General features: G+C 47.3%; 1 protein-coding gene across 1 annotated transcript in view; it reads right to left on the bottom strand.

Annotated features, from left to right (window-relative positions):
* The window catches only part of macrod2 (mono-ADP ribosylhydrolase 2), a 1,179,663-nt gene that overhangs the window by 269,531 nt on the left and 886,151 nt on the right, over positions 1 to 23,981 (bottom strand). The window contains exon 9 of the mRNA XM_033026285.1: positions 17,354 to 17,384. Coding sequence (XP_032882176.1) covers positions 17,354 to 17,384 — 31 coding nt within the window. The remainder of the gene's footprint in view (positions 1 to 17,353; positions 17,385 to 23,981) is intronic.

Here is a 23,981-nt window from a genome sequence, read left to right as displayed (position 1 = left end):
TAGACAATAGGTGCAGGAGTGGGCCATTCGGCCCTTCAAGCCAGCACCGCCATTCAATGTGATCATGGCTGATCATCCCCAATCAGTACCCTGTTCCTGCCTTCTCCTCATATCCCCTGACTCCGCTATCTTTAAGAGCCCTATCTAGCTCTCTCTTGAAAGTATCCAGAGAACCGGACTCCGCCGCTCTCTGAGGCAGAGAATTCCACAGACTCACAACTCTCTGTGTGAAAAAATGTTTCCTCATCTCCGTTCTAAATGGCTTACCGCTTATTCTTAAACTGTGGCCCCTGGTTCTGGACTCCCCCAACATCGGGAACATGTTTCCTGCCTCTAGTGTGTCCAAACCCTTTATAATCTTATACGTTGCAATAAGATCCCCTCTCAGCCTTCTAATTTCCAGAGTATACAAGCCCAGCCGCTCCATTATCTCAGCATATGACAGTCCCGCCATCCCGGGAATTAACCTGGTGAACCTACGCTGCACTCCCTCAATAGCAAGAATGTTCTTCCTCAAATTAGGGGACCAAAACTGCACACAATACTCCAGGTGTGGTCTCACTAGGGCCCTGTACAACTGCAGAAGGACCTCTTTGCTCCTATACTCATTCGGTAATATGTTCGGTAAATGTACATTTTACACTTTATATGTAACAATTATACGGAAGGTAATTGACAAATTGATAATATTATCACTGTCGAGCAGAAAGCATATTTCTTTATGAGCTTTCTCCCTGTCCTATTAACCATATACCAATTACAGCACGGAAACAGGCCAACTCGGCCCTTCTAGTCCGTGCCGAACACTTATTCTCCCCTAGTCCCATCTACCTGCACTCAGACCATAACCCTCCATTCCTTTCCCGTCCATATACCTATCCAATCTATTTTTAAATGATAAAATCGAACCTGCCTCCACCACCTTCACTGGAAGCTCATTCCACACAGCTACCACTCTCTGAGTAAAGAAGTTCCCCCTCATGTTACCCCTAAACTTCTGTCCCTTAATTCTCAGGTCATGTCCCCTTGTTTGAATCTTCCCTACTCTCAGTGGGAAAAGCTTATCCACGTCAACCCTGTCTATCCCTCTCATCATTTTAAAGACCTCTATCAAGTCCCCCCTTAACCTATTAATGAAAAATAAATGAGAGGAACCTTGTGATCAATAAGAATTGAGCCTAATCAGTATTTATAAAAGGTTTGCTTTAATCATGTCCCTTTTGTGAATTTTTTAATAGCTCAGGTTTCCACATGAATTTTAAGAACCATTCTCAATATGTCCAGACGCATCAAACAGATATTTGTATTCATATTATCTAGATCTCCTTGTTGCTGTTGCCATTTTAAAACTGAACAGCTGGCTCGATGTTTCTGCTCCCAAATATCTATCATAACAAATCTCGGCACTAAACCTCATTCCCAGCAGGTATCTCTCTTTTCTCCACACTGAGTCCGCCAGGGTTCTGTTTGAAACCTTTCTCGGTTTTTGCAACGTCTATCAATTTTGAAATCGAACTCTACATACTAGGCGCTCAGGCCACGAGTATCTGGCAAAATGGAGAATGTTGGCGGTCAGAGCTTATTTTCACTTTCTAAGAGGTAGGCCAAATCTGTGGAGTGAAGCCCAGTGGCAGGATAACCACCACAGCCCACAGGGTATCAGCACCCCAGGCCAAGCTCAACCAAGTACTGTCCCACCAACGGACACGAGTCCAGAGCCCAACCAGCCACAGTCAGCGGTAGAGAGGAAGATGGAAGGAAAAAAGCAGAATGGAGCAGTGACTGGCTGTGGCTGAAGAGAAAAGATGCTGTCTGGGCTGCCACATGACCATCTAGAGGCTAACCATAATACACACACCCAGGGCTGATCACCCTGCGGTGGGCCTGCCTCGACTGAGGGTGGGTGTCTTGTGATAAAAGGCTGAAACACCCAGTGATGTTGAGGTACACAACTGAAGATGTGTCTGATTGGTAGACCGAGTGGTCACCCCCAAGAATACTGGTTGTCAGTTGTGGTGAAGAACCTTAGGGATTGTAACATCCAGTCCTACTAATCAACATCCTTTGTGAAACCCACCATTTGCCAAGAATCGAAGTTATCCACAAAACGTTAAAGGGCCTGTCCCACTTAGGCTATTTTTTAGGCGCCTACAGGCGACTAGGCTGTCACCACATGGTCGCTAGGGTGTCGCCTGTACGGTCGTGAGTCGTCTCCTCAGTCGCCCAAAGAGTCGTAGCGTCTTTCTGGTCGCCGCTGGATTTTCAACGTTGAAAATTTTTCGGTAACAGTGGCGACCGTGGGCTTGACGCCAATGAGCGTAGCTTGACGTAGGTGCTGTCGTAGGTTGTCACCAGGTTAACGTAGGTTGTCGCCGTTGCTGACTTCGGTGCATTCCATTGCCGTATTCGCCGGCAGTCACCTAAAAAATCGCCTAATGTCGCCAGTTTTTCGGCGCCCTGCTATGACTAAGGAAGTAGCCGGCAGCCGTCTAAAAATCGCCTGTGGGACTGGCTCTTTAGAGTAACTTGACGGGAGACAGAAAGGGTGTATTTCACACAAAGGGTGGTGGGTGTACGGAACGAGCTGCCAATGGAGGTAGTTGAGGCTGGGACTATCCCAACGTTTAAGAAACAGTTAGACAGGTACATGGATAGGACAAGTTTGGAGGGGTATGGACCAAGCGCAGGCAGGTGGGACTAGTGTAGATGGGACATATTGGCCGGTGTGGGCAAGTTGGGCCGAAGGGCCTGTCTCTCTCCACACTGTATCACTCTCTGACTGATACAGTCTAAGACAGCCAACCATGTCATCTCTGGGTGCCCGCTCTACCACCCACCAAATGGAGCTCAGGGACAGACGTTGACGCAGAGACAACAACTTGGCTGCTCAACACCCGGCTTGAGATCTAACTATTCCTTTGGTTTATGTTTAATTCGCAAGAAGAAGAAGAGTCTATGACCATATGACAGGCAGCATCTCTGGAGAGAAGGAATGGGTGATGTTCCGGGTCGAAGCCTTTCTTGAGACTAGACACCTCAAACGCCTAGTCTGACGAAGGGTCTCGACCCGAAATGTCCTTCTCTCCAGAGATGCTGCCTGTCCCGCTGAGTTACTCCAGCTTTCTGTGTCTATCTTCAGTTCAAACCAGCGTCTGCAGTTCCTTCCTACACATTTGCCACGACAAAGAGTGGTGAGTCTGTGGAATTCTCTGCCTCAGAGGGCGGTGGAGGCCGGTTCTCTGGATACTTTCAAGAGAGAGCGAGATAGGGCTCTTAAAAATAGCGGAGTCAGGGGATATGGGGGAAGGCAGGAACGGGGTACTGATTGGGGATGATCAACCATGATCACATTGAATGTCGGTGCTGGCTCGAAGGGCCGAATGGCCTACTCCTGCACCTATTGTCTATTGTCTATTGTTTATTGACTCTCACAACCACCAGGGGCGCCGGGGAGATGGCCAGCCCAGCCAGCAATCTGTTCGTTTTATTCATCTTTTGTTATTTTTATTGTTGTTAAAAGTTTGATTTAATGTACTTTGGTTTGTTTTATGTGGGGGGAGGGGGAGGGGGAGGGGATCGGGGGAAACTTTTTTTCAAGTTCTTACCTTCCCGGAGATGTGATCAATTTTCGGGCTCTGCAGCCTACCATCGCTGGAGCTGGAGGCCTCCTTGGACTGTCGTGGGCCCCACCGCGGGGCGCGGACTTAACATCGGAGCTGATCCCTTGCCTGGGATCGCTCCCACCGCGGCCTGCGCACTTACCATCAAGCTCGCAGTCTCGGGAGAGGTTAGTCGGGACCTCCAACGCGTGGAAGGTTCGCCCAGCCCCGACGCGAGGTTCGATCGCTGACATCCCACCCGATGCGGGAGCGGATCGCCTCGACGCGGAGGGCCCGGACGCTGCCGGCTACGGGAGTCAAGACCATCCCGTCAATGGGGGCTCGAGCCCCCCGACCAATGAAGAACACAAGGGAAGAATTTGAACTTTATTTCACCTTCCATCACAGTGAGGAATATGTTGGAGTCACTGTGGTGGATGTTCATGTTAAAATGTGTTTTTGAGTGATCTGTTGCTTTTAATTGTATGACTGACCTGGCCAGTGAAATTCCTCATATGTTGCAAAACATACTTGGCAAATAAAATGTGATTCTGATTCTTGCTAAAGCATCGACCCACTCTGCCACGCAGCCTCTGACCCTGCAACCTGGTAGATTTTAATTTAGCTAACAATTCCATTAGGAGGTGCTTTGTCAAAAGCCTTTTGAAGGCCCATAAACAGGACATCAGTCATACGAGCATCAGCTTGACAGAGCTTTGGACGAGCACAAACAGATGGCATCTGGAGCACCGTACAAAGTTGCCAGGAAGATAAAGGAGCCGCGAGGGTTAGTGATTACGAGGAAGCTTCTATAAACCCGATCTGCTCACAAGATGGACGATCGAACAGTGCCCTGAGATGATAGAGAGGAATCTTCAGACTCGCGTCAAGATTAGTTTAGTTTAGAGATACAGTGTGGAAATGGGCCCTTCAGCCCAAAGATCCTACAGCGAGCAAGATAGAGCACTCGATGAAAAACACGTAGTACGGTCATGGGCAGATTCGTGGGTAATTTTCGGTCCCATTTCCGTAACCGGCTTCCGTCTCCGCACCAAAGATCCCGTAGCGGAGCAAAGATACTAGTGCGGAGACAGAAGCCGGTTACGGAAACATCCTCGTAAAAATAAAAGTTCTTTGGTAAAAATCTTCTCCTCATTTTCAGAATTTTAATTTATTAACACAAACTGTTCCCCCCGCAACGTTGATTACACTGCGAGTTGGGTCGGGTCGGGTCGGGTCGGGTCGGGTTACTGAAATGGATGAAAAAAAGGCCTACGTTCCGCTCCGTTGCGTACTACACGTCAGCCCATTGCATTTAGCAGGAGTGATCTATCTTGCTCCGCTATAGGATCTTTGCTTCAGCCCACCGCGTCCATGCCGACCAGGGAGCCCCGTGCACCAGCGACAATTAGCCCACAAAACCTGCACGCCTTTGGAGTGTGGGAGGAAACCGGAGCAGCCGGGAAAAAACCCACGCGGTCACGGGAAGAACGGACAAACTCCGCACAGACAGCACCCGCAGTCGGGATCGAACCCGGGTCTCTGGCGCCGTGAGGCAGCGACTCTACCGTGACGTGCTGAAAGGGTTGAGAAAATCTGGAAGGTCCCTTCCCGCTAAAAGTATGGAATCTGGGAATGGTAAAATCTGGGAGTGGCAATGCAAATGCAGATTTTCAAGCTTAGGGAGGTAAATTATGTTCAATAATGTGGAATTCTCTGCCACAGAGGCAGTGGAGGCCAATTCACTGGATGTTTTCAACTGGAGAGTTAGATATAGCTCTGAGGGCAAACGGAATCGAGAGATCAAGCAGAGAAAGCAGGAACAGGGCACTGATTTAGGATAATTAGCCCTGATCGTATTGAATGGCGGTGCTGGCTCGAAGGGCAGAATGGCCAACTCCTGCACCTATTTTCTATGTTTAATGAGAGCATTGGCATTAAATGTCTTTACATAAAGTGCTGGAGGAACTCAACGGGTTGGGCAGTATCTGTGGAGGAAATGGACAGGCAATGTATCGGGTCATGATCCGTCTCCTAACTCCTTCACAAGTTCACATTGGAGTAGAATTAGGCCATTCGGCCCATCGAGTCTACTCCGCTATTCAATCATGGCTGATCTCTGCCTCCTAATCCCATTTTCCTGCCTTCTCCCCATAACCCTTGACACCCGTTCTAATTTGACTATCTCTGCGTTAAAAATATCCACTGACTTGGCCTCCACAGCCCCCTGTGGCAATGAGTGCCACAGATTAACTACCCTCTGCCTAAAGTTCCTCCTCACCTCCTTTCTATTCCTATTCCTAATCCCCAGGCCTTTCAGACTCCAGCCTCAGAAGTCCACTAGTTTTTATATTATTCCTTACTAAAGGGCCTGTCCCACTTGGCTGTCATTTGCGCGTAATTTACGTGACATCATTTACGCGTCACGTAAATCACACATGGTGCGCATTACGCGCGCATGGGGCGTGGTGACATAGGCAGTGACGCGCGGTTGCGTGCGGCGTCCCAGGATTTTGGGATGTACAAAATCTTCGCACTCCATCTGCGTGACGCACCAAGTGGGACAGGCCCTAAACTCCTTCCATTAGTAGCAAGCAGATGCAAAACTACACCCATCCGTATTCTCCAGGGATAGACACCAAATGCTGGAGGAACTTAGCAGATCAGGCGACATCTCTGGAGAAAAGGAGTAGGTGACGTTTCAGGTCCGGACCCTTCCTCAGATTTATCACAGAGGGGGATCAGTAAGACAAGGTGTTGCAGGAGCGGCACGGTGGCGCAGCGGTAGAGTTGCTGCCTTATGGGCCTGTCCCACTTAGGCGGTTTTTTCAGCGACTGCCGGCGACAGTCATAGTTTCAGCAGGTTGCCGAAAAATCGGCGACTGGACTCCCCCCCAACGACAATGTCTACAACAACCTACCACCTAGTCGACGTCAAGCTACGGCAAGCTACCGACAACCGGCGACCCATTAGGACGTCCACCTACGACAACCTATGTCCACCCGCGACAAGCTACGACAATTCAGTCACCGGTACCTGTCGCCGGTTGACGTAGGTAGTCGCCGATGGAATTAACCAAAGTCAGCACCGGCGACAACCTACGTCATCCTGGCGACAACCCACGACAGCACCTACGTCAGGAGAAGTCAAGCTACGCTCATTGGCGTCAAGTCCACTGTTGCCGACTGTTGCCGAAAAGCTTTGAACATTTTAAACTCCAGCGGCGACCTGAAAAACGCTACGATTCTTTGGGCGAATGAGGAAACGACTCACGACCATACATGCGACACCCCTCGACAATGTGGCAACAGCCTAATCGCCTGTAGTCGACTAAAATATTGCCTAAGTGGGACAGGGGCCATACAGCGCAAGAGACCTGGGTACGAACCTGTCTATGGGTGCTGTCTGTACGGAGTTTGTACGTTCTCCCCGTGACCTGCGTGGGTTTTCTCCGAGATCTTCGGTTTCCTCCCACACTCCAAAGACGTACAGGTTTGTTGGTTAATTGGCTTGGTATGAATGTAAAATTATCCCTAGTGTGTATAAGATAGTGTTAATATGCGGGGATCGCAGGACGGCGTGGACAAGGTGGACCGAAGGGCCTTTTTCCCCGCTGTATCTCTAAACTAAACTCCCATCGGAGAGAAGAGAACTTCAATGTAGGCAAACCTAAAGGAGATTTTGCAGTGGAGCAGACAAAATGTGCAGTAAGGAACTGCAGCTGCTGGTTACATGGAAGACTGGCCAGGGATCTCCAGAGATGCTGCCTGACCTGCTGAGTCACTCCAGCACTTTGTGTCTTACCTTGGTAAACCAGCATCTGCAGTTCCTTGATTAGGAGCAAGGAGGTCCTTCTGCAGTTGCTCCGGGCCCTAGTGAGACCACACCTGGAGTATTGTGTGCAGTTTTGGTCCTCTAATTTGAGGGAGGACATTCTTGCTATTGAGGGAGTGCAGCGTAGGTTTACAAGGTTAATTCCCGGGATGGTGGGACTGTCATATGCTGAGAGAATGGAGCGGCTGGCCTTGTACACTCTGGAGTTTAGAAGGATGAGAGGATATCTTATTGAAACATATAAGATTATTAAGGGTTTGGGCACGCAGGAAACATGTTCCCGATGTTGGGGGAGCCCAGAACCAGGGGCCAGAGTTTAAGAATAAGGGGTAAGCCATTTAGAACGGAGACGAGGAGACACTTTTTTACACAGAGAGTGGTGAGTGTGGAATTCTCTGCCTCAGAGGGCGGGGGAGGCCGATTCTCTGGATACTTTCAAGAGGGAGCTAGATTGGGCGCTTAAAGAGAGCAGAGTGAGGGGATATGGGGAGAAGGCAGGAACGGGGTACTGATTGGGGATGATCAGTTCTTTAGTAACTTGTCAGTTTCTTTGTTGAACTAAATTAAGGCTCAATTGGTTGGGAAGAAAGCCAGCCATGATCACATTGAATGGCGGTGCTGGCTCGAAGGGCAGAATGGCCTACTCCTGCACCTATTGTCTATTGTCTATTGTCTATTCCACATCATTGGCCAGAAAGTAGTTAATCTACTGACCAAACTGTAGTTTGCCAAACGTTTAGTGCCATGGAATGCGAAATAAGAGGACGTGGTGACTTGGCTACTTTCCTCCCACTCTAATCCTCTGAAACATCTTCACGAAGACCTTGAATGAATTGAATCAGGGTTCCCTGTAGGTTCACCTTGGGAAATAATGGATTCTGGGATTTGTAAGTGCCATATCTCTGAACACAGAGTCAGCGCGTTTCCCTTGCCACTGAGTCAGCAGGCTTAAACAGCCAACACAGATTTTATTACCGTTGCTTAGCTAGGGCACAATATTGTACAATCTAAATGAAAATAACATTGCTTTATATTGACCCATGACTTAGCTTGCATTTTTTCATTCCATGCATTTAATATTGATTCGACTGCCCACCTTGTGTAGTAATCAAGGCCACTGGCTCCCAGTCATCCAGCCCAGCCAAACGGCGGGCTTGATCAACTTTCGCCTTCCATCACAGTGAGGAACATGGAGGAGTCACTGAGGTGGATGGGGTGGGAGATTGCAACCTTCACGTTGTCCACCGTTTCGACTAATGCAATCAACCCGACGTGCACAAACAAATAGATCAATAGACAATAGGTGCAGGAGTAGGCCATACGGCCCTTCGATCCAGCACCGCCATTCAATGTGATCATGGCTGATCATCCACAATCAGTACCCCACTCTTGCCTTCTCCCCATATCCCCTGACTCCACTATCTTCAAGAGCCCTATCTAGCTCTCTCTTGAAAGCATCCAGAGAACCGGCCTCCACTGCCCTCTGAGGCAGAGAATTCCACAGACTCACCACTCTCTGCGTGAAAAAGTGTTTCCTCATCTCTGTTCTAAATGGCTTACTCCTTATGCTTGAACTGTGGCCTCTGGTTCTGGACTCACCCAACATCGGGAACATGTTTCCTGCCTCTAGCGTGTCCAGACCCTTAACAATCTCATATGTTTCAATAAGATCCCCTCTCATTCTTCTAAATTAGACAATAGATGCAGGAGTTGGCCATTCGGCCCTTCGAGCCAGCACCTCCATTCAATGTGAAATTCCAACAATAATTCCAATTCAAATAGAACAAGTTGACCTACAACTCTAGGCTGTGCACGCCATACGCAAGAAGAAGAAGACTTCTCTGCCACAGAAGGTAGTTGAGGCCAGTTTATTGGCTATATTTAAGAGGGAGTTAGATGTGGCTATTGTGGCTAAAGGGATCAGGGGGTATGGAGAGAAGGCAGGTACAGGATACAGAGTTGGATGATCAGCCATGATCATATTGAATGGCGGTGCAGGCTCGAAGAGCCGAATGGCCTACTCCTGCACATATTTTCTATGTTTCTATGTTTCTATGACTGTGGTGGATGTTTATGTTAAAATGTTTTGTGTGTTCCGTTGCTTTTTATTTGTATGACTGACTTGGCAAATGAAATTCCTCGTATGTTGCAAAACATATTTGACTAATAAAGTATGATTGTGATTGTGTTTGTTTTTAATTGTGATTTGATACTGATTCATTCAGAGTTACAAGGGTCACATTTGTTGCCCATCCCGCAGTGACTTTGACAAGTGGTCGTACGCCATCTTTATGAACCGTTGCATTTTTAGTTCAGGATTGTTATTGTCAGGTGTGCCATAGTGTAACCCTTGCTTTCCCCCTCCCTCAGTCTCCCCCCCCCCCCCCTAGTTCTCCGACTAGTTTCATCGTCCTCCTGATTAATTTTACTGTTTGCACGCCTCGTTGTCACCTTCCCCTCAGCCATTAATGACCAGCGTTCCCTGCACATTAACACTATGCCACACACACAGTAGCGACAATTTACATTCACACCAATCCCAATTAACCTACAAACCTGCACGTCTTTGGGGTTTGACTGCAAAAAGTTGTGACAACTGCCCAGTCCATCACCGGCGTTGACCTCCCCACCATCGAAGGGATCTATCGGAGTCGCTGCCTCAAAAAGGCAGCCAACATCATCAGAGACCCACACCATCCTGGCCACGTACTCATCTCATCACTGCCATCGGGAAGAAGGTACAGGAGCTTGACAACTGTAACGTCCAGGTTCAGGAGCAGCTTCTTCCCTGCAACCATCAGGCTATTAAACACGACAACCTCGTAGAGGCTCTGAACTACAATAGACTAATATTATTATTATTGCACTGCTTGTTTTTTGAGTATGTGTGTGTGTTTATATATATATATATATATATATATAAGCTCAGTGTGCATATATACACATACTCACAACATACCCATATGTATAAGGTACTGGAGCCTATATGTATATATATATATTTATATATGGGTATGTTGTGCGTATGTGTATATATACACACTGAGCTTCTCTCTCTCTCGTTTGTCATATCATATGTTCGCATATTCTGTTGTGCTGCAGCAAGTAAGAATGTCATTGTTCTATCTGGGACACATGACAATAAAACTCTCTTGACTCTTGAGTCTTGTTGCTACACTTCTAAGGACGCACTCTATTTATCTAAATATCAATCATTAACCGTCAATTATTGCGCCCTACACATCACTACTATCCTCAAGCTTCTCTTTTTTCATTCTTTCTTTTCTATCTAAAAATTTTTTTTAAAAAAAGAAGTTCTACATGAAATGTATTATGTTATATACCATGATTATTATCTATGTACATTGCTTCGAATTTAAAAAACATTAAAAAAAAAAAAAAAAGACTTAACACCCGTAGTCAGGATCGAACCCGGGTCTCTGGTGCTGTGAGGCAGCAACTCTACCGCTGCGCCACCGTGCCGCCCCATATGAATGAGGGGCAACTGGACTCAGAACTACCTTCAGCGAATGTTGATTTTAGAGAGTTTGTGCGGTTTATAATCTCCAATGGAAAACGGCATGGCTCCACATCAAAAAGAATATTTGCTCAATTTTACTGAAACACACATTTATCTTTTGGGATTTGTTTCTGTTCTGTTGCAGATTGTTCTTTCTCTCAACAACTACAAAACAACCTTTAAGTCAAAAGATGACAAATTCAAAATAGTCATTACAGATTTGTTAAGCTCCCACAAAAGAACAGCATCTAAACAAGTTTTTACTCTGAGAACAACCGTAACAGTAGAAGACACGAACAGCTTGGATGAAACCAACCTGTTACACAACTCTGGGACAAGTGTTTGATATATCCGAAACATTACTCTGTTGGATTATATTTCAGAAATAGAGTGCAATATTTCTAACATGGGTCAGGCAGCATCTCTGGAGAACATGGATAGGTGATGTTTCGGATCAGGATCATGTTTCGGACTGAAGAAGGGTCCTGACCCAAAACGTCACCTATCCATGTTCTCCACAGATGCTGCCTGACCCGCTGAGTTACTCCAGCACTATGTGAAATGTCACCTATCCACGTTCTCCACAGATGCTGCCTGACCCACTGAGTTACTCCAGCACTCTGTAAAACATCACCTATCCATGTTCTCCACAGATGCTGCCTGACCCGCTGAGTTACTCCAGCACTCTGTGAAACATCACCTATCCATGTTCTCCACAGATGCTGCCTGACCCGCTGAGTTACTCCAGCACTCTGTGACCTCCAGAAAGAGAAATAAGATTGGACCTGACATAGAATTAAAGTGTAGGAAGGAACTGCAGATGCTGGTTTAAACCGAAGATAGACCCAAATAGCTGGAGTAACTCAGCGGGACAGGCAGCATCTCTGGAGAGAAGGAATTGGTGACGTTTCGGGTCGAGACACCTTCTTCAGTCATTGAAAGTAAGCATGCAGGTACAGCAGGCAGTGAAGAAGGCTAATGGCATGTTGGCCTTCATAACAAGGAAAGTTGAGAATAGGAGCAAAGAGGTCTCTCTGCAGTTGCACAGGGCCCTGATAACACCACACCTGGAGTATTGTGTGCAGTTTTGGTCTCCAAATTTGAGGAAGGACATTCGTGTTATTGAGGGAGTGCAGCGTAGGTTTACAAGGTTAATTCCCGAGATGGCGGGACTGTCATATGTTGAAAGAAAGGCGCAACTGGGCTTGTACACTCTGGAATTCAGAAGGATGAGAGGGTATCTTATTGAAACATATAAGATTATTTAGGCATTGGACACGTTGGAGGCAGGAAACATGTTCCCGATGTTGGGGGAGTCCAGAACTAGGGACCACAGTTTAAGAATAAGGGGTAGGCCATTTAGAACGAAGATGAGGAAAAACCTTTTCACCCAGAGAGTTGTGAATCTGTGGAATTCTCTGCCACAGAAGGCAGTGGAGGCCGATTGTCTGGATGCTTTCAAGAGAGAGTTAGATAGAGCTCTTAAAGATAGCGGGGTCAAGGGATATGGGGAGAAGGCAGGAACGGGGTACTGATTGGGAATGATCAGCCATGATCAAAGTCAATGGCGGTGCTGACTCGAAGGGCCGAATGGCCTACTCCTGCACCTACGGCCCATTGTCACCCATTCCATCTCTCCAGAGATGCTGACTGGCCCACTGAGTTACTACAGATTTTTTTGTCTATCCAGGAAATGTAGAACGGTTCATTGCTGGCTGAGGGGAAGGTGACCGGGGCATACAGAAGTGAATACATATCCCAATTCCATCTTAGTGCCGAGACTTGTGGAACTTTACAGCTTAACCTGTTGAGGTACCGGTGATACGGACAGGTGAACTGCTGCCATTTTGGATCAGCAAGAATGTGGTATCAAATGTAACCCATCACAACAGTGAAACCCACCACCCTCTCTCTACCCCCCTCCTCCCTCTCTACCCCCCCCCTCCTCCCTCTCTACCCCCCTCCCTCTCTACGCCCCTCCCCCCCCCCCCACCTCCCTCTCTACCGGGGTGGGAAGATTGCAACCTTCACGTGGTCCGCCCTTTTTCGACTAATGCAATCAACTCGACGTGCACAAACGGAAGATCAAATAGAACAAGTTGTCCTACAACTTTAGGCTGTGCACGCCACACGAAAGAAGAACCCTCTCTACACCCCTCCCTCTCTAGGGAGTTGCGAGTATTGGGACCTATCGGTGAGTGGTGGAGTATTACGTTCGGCACTTGGCACTTGGTCTAGTTATTACTAAAGTCCTGTTGAAACAGGTACCATTTTTGTGTGCGTTGGTTCTTTTTAGTGAATGGACACAATTGGAGCATTGGACAAGCATATAATCTGGAGAAATGACCTTGTCTCTGATATAAAGGGGCTTTTATTCCCCCCCCCCCCCATTTATTGCCACAGCCCTGTAACATTGAGCAACCAGGCAAGAATCGGAGCTTGGTGCGTGAGTTACATTTCCATTTTAAGAAAGGCACAGCTGGGTCCCATTCTGTGTGATATGGCTGCAATTTAACTCCCGTTTCACACAGCCTTATTCTTTCACTCCAGCTGTTTTAAGCTTTATCTGAATACTACCTGCCGCAATCTGATCGCACACTGGAAGCCAGTTATTATCCTTTGTGTAGTACAGATCCTTTAGCAATTCCTGCTCTAAATAAATCACGGTACAGACATTGCAGCCGCCTGGTGCAATGATAAGACACAGAATGCCGGAGTCACTCAGCGGGACAGGCAGCATCTCTGGAGAGAAAGAATGGGCGACGTTTCGGGTTGAAACCTTTCTTCAGACTGAAGAAGGTAGTTTAGGCAGTTGACAATAGACAATAGACAATAGGTAGCAGGAGTAGGCCATTCGGCCCTTCGAGCCAGCACCACCATTCAATGTGATCATGGCTGATCATCCCCAATCAGTACCCCGTTCCTGCCTTCTCACCATATCCCCTGACTCTGCTACCTTTAAGAGCTCTATCTAACTTTCTCTTGAAAGCATCCAGAGAATTGGCCTCCACTGCCTTCTGAGGCAGAGAATTCCACAGACTCTCTGGGTGAAAAAGTTGTTCCTCGTCTCCGTTCTAAATGGCCTACCCCTTATTCTTAAACTGTGGCCCCTGGTTCTGGACTCCCGCAACATCGGGAACATGTTTCCAGCCTCTAGCGTGTCCAATCCCTTAATAATCTTATATGTTTCAATAAGATACCCTCTCATCCTTCTACACACGCTCACACACACACACACACACACACACACTCACTCACACACTCTCACACACACACACACGGACTCACACACACACACACACACACACACACGCACACACACACACACACACACACTCACTCACACACTCTCACACACACACACACGTACTCACTCACACTCTCACACACACACACACACGCACACACGCACACGCACACACACGCACACACACACACATGCACACGCACGCACACACGCACACACACGCACAAACACGCACACACACGCGCGCACTCACTCACTCACCTATTTACAGCCTTTGAAATGATGCCAACTTCACGTGCTGTATTACTCATCAGCAGCATCTCAGAACAAGACCCCACAGCTAATGATGCCTCTGGCAAATGATATTCCCTTCATATTTTCTCCACCAACATCTTTGCATGGTCACAGGTGAAAATAACAATCAAACAGAACTTAAAGTTTATAGCAATTAGAGGCTGAAAGGGCAGGTCAGACCCTGGTATTGCCTAATTAAACAGTTGTTTGGGAGAGCAGTGTTGAAAAGAACTCCCTGAGTTCCTGCACGTCCGTGCTTTTGAAGCAGGGGGAACGTTTCAAAGCCTTCCCGCATTATGCTTTATGAATTTAAAATGGTTGCTATCAAAGCGCTGCATTTACACGCACACACAGATGTACAAGGCAATTTGTGATATTTCGAGTGTGAACTATAATAAAATGCCAGTTAACAAATAAAGCGTTTTTGAAGCTCTTTTTCAAGTATCCCTTAATTTATTCAAAAAAACGTTCAGTTTGCAGCTTACACTTCTGCAAGAGAGAGAGAGAGAGAAATAATGCAAAGTACTTCAGTAATCAGTCTTCCGATGATGGTTCTTCAGCCAGGAAGAAATAAAAGGGAGGAAGATTTGACTATGATCGCTTGGGTTAAACATGCTTACTTCGCTTCACTCCCACCCATTTGGTAGCATTGGCAATACTGCAGTGTTTGTAGCAGGTGTAGTGTAGTTTTGCTTACTGTCATATGTACCGAGGTACAGTGAAAAGCTTTTGTTAGAGTCATAGAGTGATACAGTGTGGAAACAGGCCCTTCGGCCCAACTTGCCCACACCGGCCAACAATGTCCCAGCTACACTAGTCCCAACTGCGTGCGTTTGGTCCATATCCCTCCAAACCTGTCCTATCCATTGTACCTGTCTAACTGTTTCTTAAACGTTGGGATAGTCCCAGGCTCAACTACCTCCTCTGGCAGCTTGTTCCATACACCCACCACCCACCTGTGTGAATAGGTTACTCCTCAGATTCCTCTTAAATCTTTTCCCCTTTGCCTTGAACCTGTGTCCTCTGGTCCTCGATTCCCCTACTCTGGGCAAGAGATTCTGTGCATCTACCCGATCTATTCCTCTCATGATTTTGTACACAATACGATACACATCAGCAGAAAGACAATGCATGATTACAATCGAGCCATTTACAGTTTACAGCTACACAACAAGGGAATGTGTGGGGAAGAAATGCAGAAGGGAGACACAAAATGCTGGATAAACTCAGCGGGTGAGGCAGCATCTATGGAGCAAAGGAAATAGGCAATGTTTCGGACAAAAACCCTTCTTCAGACCGAAATGCAGATGCTGGTTTAAAATGAAGATAGACATAAAATGCTGAAGTAACTCAGCGGGAAGAAGGGTCTCGACCAAAAATGTCACCCTGTGGCGTCACCTGATGGTCAGACCACTTACGGTCGAACCCTCGTCAGTGGTTACGAGGGCTATCACGTGACGTGATGGGTTAACGGGATAACGGGAATGTCCTGCCACATAAGCTGATCTCACCTGGAGATCATGAGTCGACAGGTAGCTGCAGTGGGTGGGGCGAGGCCCGTCTATGCTGGCCGCCCCACTTGCATCCAGGAATCGCCAAAATGGCCGCTGTGGCCTACTACCACATGACCGCCGCAGCGACTGCAAAAATGGCTGCCGCGGCCGGCACGAAGCAACGCCCGACCTGCTCTGATCGCCGTCAACAGCGCCACCTCAGGCCGGATGACAATAGACAATAGGTGCACGAGTAGGCCATTCACCCTAACGTAACCACAAGGTCACTCCACTATTTCCTTCCAATAATGAACGTGGATTGGACATAAAGTTGTTACAGAATCTGCAAATCTACGCTTAAAGAAAAGAGGCAGGGTCCTTACAATGGTTAACCATGTGAAATAAAATGGACTTAATCCCGTTTTAGTTCAGAGGATTAACCTCGTACTAGCAAGTTTTTGTTTCACTATTGGCCATGACAAAGTTAAAGTCAATTTTATTCGTCACGTGCTCCCGAAGGTGCAGTGAAATGAATTTGCCAGCAGCGATACACTTAATAACAACACACAATACACAATAGAATTTAACACAAACATCCACTACATTGAAGGATGCTGTGGTGGATGTTTGTGTTAAATTCTATTGTGTACTGTGTGTTCTTCACAGCATTCTACACTGTGGTGGACGGCAACAAGGTTCAGTCAGTCCTCCTTGTTCACCCGTGGTCGGGGCCATAAACGCCCAAGAAGACCCGGGTCTACTTGGGAGTGGCACTGAACAGGTTAATAAGTGCAGAATCTATGCCAGGGCACTGAACTTTAGGGGGGGGGGGGGGAAGAACAATGGAGGACTCAAGGGGAAGGTCAGTGGACAATGGGGGAGGGGGCGAGGGTGTGTGGGGGGGAGAACAATGAATAATGGGGACCCAGCGTGGGGGGACCTGGCATGCGGGGGGGGGGGGGGGGGACAAAGGAGGAGCCGTGTACTTTGTAACTATGTCACTGCCGTAGGTGGCAGCTATTTGTTTCCATCGGGTCAGCAGCAAGGAATTTCCCCTTGCCTCGTCACATGTGGCAATAAAATGTTCCATTCATAAGGTCATAAGGTCATAAGGAATAGGGGCAGAATTCGAGTCTACTCCGCCATTCAATCAAGGCTGATTTATCTCTCCCTCCTAACCCCATTCTCCTGCCTTCTCCCCGTCACCTCTGACACCCGTACTGATCAAGAAATTCCATTCCAATTTTACGCATGAGAAAATGAACTACTTCGAAAAGAAAACCGATTTATCGTAATGCTGAAATTAAGATGACTAGCTATGTCATTCAATAAGATTTATATATTTTTTTAAATAGGTTTACTCACCGTAGATGCCAGTAGATATACAAGGAAACGCCTGCAATTAAAGAAAATAAACATGGTTAGAGAAAGAACAAAATATATTTTAAAATATCAAAACAATCAGAAGATGGGCAGCACGGTGGCGCAGCAGTAGAGTTGCTGCCTCACAGCGCCGGAGGCACGGGCGCGATCCCGACTACGGATGCTGTCTGTACGGAGTTTGTTCGTTTGGACGCGTGGGTTTTCTCCGAGACCTTTGCTTTCCTCCCACACTCCAAAAACGTACAGGTTTGTAGGTTATTTGGCTTCGGTATAAATGTAAATTGTCCCTAGTGTGTGTAGGATAGTGTTAGTGTGCGGAGATCGCTGGTCGGCGCGGACTCGGTGGGACGAAGGGCCTGTTTCCGCGCTGGATCTCTAAACTAAACTAAACTAATGCAGATCTGATAAAGTAATGAATCAAGATGCAGAAAGTACAGCTGAGCCTGAACTATCTGACACTCAGTACGAAACTATTGTTATTGTTATTAGCTATTGTTAATAATATTATTATTATTTAGCTTAATTGTCACTTGTACCGAGGTACAGTGAAAAGCTTTTGTTGTTGCTAACCAGTCAGCAGAAAGACAATACATGATTTTGACCGAGGCATTTGCAGTGTATACTCACTTGTCGCTTTACCCCCCCCCCCCCCTTCTCCCCCCTCGACTCCATCCAAGGACCCAAGCAGTCTTTCCAGGTGCGGCAGAGGTTCACCTGCACCTCCTCCAACCTCATCTACTGCATCCGCTGCTCTTGGTGTCAGCTGCTCTACATCGGTGAGACCAAGCGTAGGCTTGGCGATCGCTTCGCCCAATACCTCCGCTCGGTTCGCACTAACCAACTTGATCTCCCGGTGGCTCAGCACTTCAACTCCCCCCTCCCATTCCGAATTCGACCTTTCTGTCCTGGGCCTCCTCCATGGCCAGAGTGAGTCCCACTGTAAATTGGAGGAACAGCACCTCATATTTCGCTTGGGCAGTTTACACCCCAGCGGCATGAACATTGACTTCTCCAATTTCAGGTATTCCTTGCTTTCTCCCTCCTTCCCCTCCTCTTCCCAGCTCTCCCACAGCCCACTGTCTCCGCCTCTTCCTTTCTCCTTCCCACCCACCCCCCACCACCCCACCTCTACATCAGTCTGAAGAAGTCAATAGGCAGATGGTTGGAGAAAGGCCACAGATGAAAGGACAAAGGTCAGAGATGAAATGTCAAAGGTGCAAGGTACGGATGGACGAGTTGCAAATTGTGAAGCCAGAGGAAACTTTGGTAAATGTTGTTAGCTGAACATGTTCTTATCTCAGGAGCTCCCGACTACTCCACCATTTCCTATTCAACTACTAAACAGAATCTATGGATTCATTTGAGAATCATCAAGAAAATCATTAATTTATATTTAACAAGTTCACTTTTATTGTCACATGCACCAATTAAGGTGCAGTGAAATTTGACACCATGCAGCCGTACAATCAAAAAGAACACAAGACATGATAGAATTTAACACAAACATCCACCACAGTAGAATCAACATTCTTCACTGCGATGAAAGGTAATAACGTTCAGTCAATCTTCCTCCTTTTGTTCATCCGTGGTCGGGGGCCTTCAACCCACAGTAGTCGCCGCTACGGACGGCCCGATGTACAGGTCCTCTCGTCGGGATGATCGAAACACCGATGTCAAGAATAATGCCCGTCCCACTTAGGAAACCTGAACGGAAACCTCTGGAGACTTTGCGCCCCCCGCCCAAGGTTTCCGTGCGGTTCCCGGAGGTTGCAGGTGGTTGCCGGAGGTTGCAGGTAGTGGAAGCAGGTAGAGAGACTGACAAAAACCTCCGGGAACCGCACGGAAATCCACTCTGATAAAACGTATTGAACTCCACAGATGCGTTACTTTACACTTCGGCGCTGTAAGGCCGCAACTCTGCCGCCTGCTTGATCTGCTGATTATTTCTAACATTTTGTTTTCAATTCAGATTTCCATCATTGACATCGCTTCTCGCTTATATTCAACGGCTAGCTGGTTTCAATGGATCAGAGGCCCTTTATTGTCACGTGTACCGAGCTACAGTGAAATTTGATTTACCGCACAGTCATGCCAAAAAAGCAACAAGATACAAAACTACAGAAAGATTAAACATAAACAGCCACCACAGCGGCTTGTTACATTCCCCTGGGCACGCTGCATCAGCGGAGGCCCGCGGCCATCAGTTCAATGTCCGGGCCACACACACACACCTTCCTTCACCATCATGTGACCAGAGTTGTACCGACCAATGTCACTGTCTCCGCTGTCCCTGTCCGCCTGAACTGTCAGGAAGCTGTCCTGAACTTGCACCAAACTCTGGGATGTCCCCAGTGGCGCCCTGTCCCCGAGATCGCTGCACTCACGGCACGCCCTCCGAGTCCCCACCAGCGCAGGCAGCGAAATGCCTCAAAAAATATCCTATTGAATTTTACAAGGTTGACCCCTTTGCCCAACACTATAACAGTACGATGCTCCCGATAAGTCACACATTATACGTTTCTTTCCAAAGTAATCACATCCAATGTAAAAGATGAAAAAGAAATAAAAAGGAAAAGGTATAGGGTGAGAATTCCCAAGGAAAATATGACGTTTAGGGTCAAGACCCTTCTTCAGACTGATGAAGGGTCCCAACCCAAAACGTCGCCTATTCCTTCTCTCCATAGCCTATAACTTCTCCCCATAGACAATAGACAATAGACAATAGCAGGAGTAGGCCATTCGGCCCTTTGAGCCAGCTGATCATCCCCAATCAGTACCCCGTTCCTGCCTTCTCCCCATATCCCGACTCCGCTATCTTTAAGAGCCCTATCTAGCTCTCTCTTGAAAGTATCCAGAGAACCGGCCTCCACTGCCCTCTGAGGCAGAGAATTCCACAGACTAACAACTCTCTGTGTGAAAAAGTGTTTCCTCATCTCCGTTCTAATTGGTTTACCCCTTATTCTTAAACTGTGGCCCCTGGTTCTGGACTCCTCCAACATCGGGAACATGTTTCCTGCATCTAGCGTGTCCAAACCCTTAATAATCTTATATGTCTCATCCTTCTAAACTCCAGAGTATACAAGCCAACTCCTGAGCATAGATGCTGCCTCACCCGCTGCGTTTCTCCAGCATTTTTGTCTACCGTCAATTTTTCCAGCATCTGCAGTTCTTTCTTAAACCCGAGGAAAATATGTTCCTCTTTTACGAGTTTTCTTGCAGAATCTAGAAACAAAAGTAAGCTACTGTATCTGAAAAGAATACTTACTTCTGCAATTAGACTTAATTGCTTAGAAACTGGAGGCTGTTGTTCCTTTCTCCAGGGATAAGTAAGGCATAAAAAGCAATTTGCATCATTTTATGATGTCTGTGCCCATTTTACGCTGAAGCCACAGCCACTGGAAATTTGGACCATTAACTGTGGGCCCGCTGAGAACAAAGAGGAACCATTGGGCATTACTTTGAACTTCCCTTGCAACCGCAGGAAATGCTACACTCAGGGGCGGAAATCCCAGGGGGGGGACAGTGGGGGTGGGACTGATGATCGAGGGCACCGATTGGACAAGAGAGACTTCGGTCAGCAGGCAATGGGGGCGGAACATGATAATTCAGCGCGATGATTGGAGGAGGGCGACGTCCGTGGGGCAAAGATCGTAGAGCGGAGCTTGAATTGCATGCCTAGGTCACAGGGTCACAAGCGAAAAACACTCGGCAGCCCTGGACACAGACCTGCTCCTCATCCGCAGCCAGCATCAATCATAGAAACATAGAAAATAGGTGCAGGAGTAGGCTATTCGGCCCTTCGAGCCTGCACCGCCATTCAATATGATCATGGCTGATCATCCAACTCAGTATCCTGTACCTGCCTTCTCTCCATACCCCCTGATCCCTCCAGCCACAAGGGCCACATCTAACTCCCTCTTAAATATAGCCAATGAACTGGCCTCAACTACCTTCTGTGGCAGAGAGTTCCAGAGATTAACCACTCTCTGCGTGAAAAATGTGTTCCTCATCTCGGTTCTAAAGGATTTCCCCTCTATCCTTAAGCTGTGACCCCTTGTCCTGGACTTCCCCAACATCGGGAAAAATCTTCCTGCATCTAGCCTGTCCAATCTCTTAAGAATTTTGTAAGTTTCTATAAGATCCCCCCTCAATCTCCTAAATTCTAGCGAGTACAAGCCGAGTCTATCCAGTCTTTCTTCATAAGAAAGTCCTGACATCCCAGGAATCAGTCTGGTGAACCTTCTCTGCACTCCCTCTATGGCAATAATGTCCTTCCTCAGATTTGGAGACCAAAACTGTACGCAATACTCCAGGTGTGGTCTCACCAAGACCATGTACAACTGCAGCAGAACCTCCCTGCTCCTATATTCAAATCCTTTTGCTATGAATGCCAACACACCATTCATTTTCTTTTTGCATGCTGCACCTGCATGCCTACTTTCAATGACTGGTGTACCATGACACCCAGGTCTCGTTGCATCTCCCCTTTTCCTAATCGGCCACCATTTAGATAATAGTCAGCTTTCCTGTTTTTGCCACCAAAGTGGTTAACCTCACATTTATCCACATTATACTGCATCTGCCATACATTTGCCCACTCACCCAGCCTATCCAAGTCACCTTGCAGCCTAGATAGATAGATCCTTTATTTGTCATTCAGACCTTATGGTCTGAACGAAATGTCGAGGAGGAAGCCTCCTAGCATCCTCCTCACAGCTAACACTGCCCCCCAGCTTCGTGTCATCCGCAAACTTGGAGATGTTGCATTCAATTCCCTCGTCCAAATCATTAATATATATTGTAAATAGCTGGGGTCCCAGCACTGAGCCTTGCGGTACCCCACTAGTCACTGCCATTCTGAAAAGGACCCGTTTACTCCTACTCTTTGCTTCCTGTTTGTCAGCCAGTTCTCTATCCACATCAATACTGAACCCCCAATACCATGTGCTTTAAGTTTGTATACTAATCTAAAGAGAGCGAGGGAGAGAGTGGGACCTTGTCGAAAGCCTTCTGAAAGTCCAGATACACCACATCCACTGGTTCTCCCCTATCCACTCTACTAGTTACATCCTCGAAAAATTCTATAAGATTCGTCAGACATGATTTACCTTTCATAAATCCATGCTGACTTTGTCCAATGATTTCACCACTTTCCAAACGTGCTGCTATCCCATCTTTAATAACCGACCCTAGCATTTTCCCCACTACCGATGTTAGACTACCTGGTCTGTAATTCCCCGTTTTCTCTCTTCCTCCCTTTTTAAAAAGTGGAGTTACATTAGCTACCCTCCAATCCTCAGGAACTACTCCAGAATCCAAAGAGTTTTGAAAAATTATCACTAATGCATCCACTATTTCTGGAGCTACTTCCTTAACTGTTGGAGCAGCGGGCCCAACGCTCCGGAGCTCCAAACGGCGATCCAGGTAGGCATCGTCCGCTCCACGGTGAATCCAGCACCGCGCCGCCGCTGCCAAAGCTCTGGTCCGGTCCCCGGTCTCAGGTAGGAAAGGCCGCTCCGATCCAGTGGTAGGCCGCGAGGAGGGGGGTGAGGACGCGACTTGGAGAAATAGTCGCATCCTCGCCAGGAAGCGACTGGGAAACGGTTTCCCCCTCCCCCACATAGAAAAACTAAAGAATCCCCAAAACAAAACTGTTTAGACAAACTAAAATAAAATAAAAGATAGGGAAAAAACAAACAGACTGCAGGCAGAGGCGCCTTCAATGCAGCGCCCCTAGTGAGCAGCCTAGGTCTAGTCCTGTCCTGGCAACATCCTCATAAATCTTCTGTACCTTTTCCAGCTTGATAACATTTTTCCTATGACACAAGTTCAAGTTCAAGTTCAAGTTAGTTTATTGTCATGTGTCCCTGTATAGGACAATGAAATTCTTGCTTTGCTTAAGCACACAGAAAATAGTAGGCATTTACTACAAAACAGATAAATGTGTCCATATACCATGATATAAATATATACACACATGAATAAATAAACTGATAGTGCAAATAACAGAAAGTGGTTGGTAATAATCAGAGTTTTGTCCGAGCCAGGTTTAATAGCCTGATGGCTGAGGGGAAGTAACTATTCCTGAACCTGGTTGTTGCAGTCTTCAGGCTCCTGTACCTTCTACCTGAAGGTAGCAGGGAGATGAGTGTGTGGCCAGGATGGTGTGGGTCTTTCATGATACTGCCAGCCTTTTTGAGGCAGCGACTGCGATAGATCCCCTCGATGGAAGGAAGGTCAGAGCCGATGATGGACTGGGCAGTGTTTACTACTTTTTGTAGTCTTTTCCTTTCCAGGGCGCTCAAATTGCCGAACCAAGCCACGATGCAACCGGTCAGCATGCTCTCGACTGTGCACCTGTAGAAGTTAGAGAGAGTCTTCCTTGACAATCCGACACGGTGCCCAGAACTGAACACAATACTCTAAATGCCGTCTGACCAACGTATTGTACAACTGCAACATGACCTCCCAACTTCTATACTCATACTGAATAGAAACATAGAAAATAGGTGCAGGAGTAGGCCATTCGGCCCTTCGAGCCGAATAGTGCACCATACTGGAGGATCGTGGGCTGCGGGAGCACTGATCGCCCCGACTTCGGATGGTTTGA

The sequence above is a fragment of the Amblyraja radiata genome, chromosome 8, assembly GCF_010909765.2.
Source record: "Amblyraja radiata isolate CabotCenter1 chromosome 8, sAmbRad1.1.pri, whole genome shotgun sequence".
NCBI lineage: Eukaryota > Metazoa > Chordata > Chondrichthyes > Rajiformes > Rajidae > Amblyraja > Amblyraja radiata.
The sequence above is the reverse complement of the archived record's forward strand: the minus strand, read 5'-3'. Positions and strand labels throughout refer to the sequence as shown.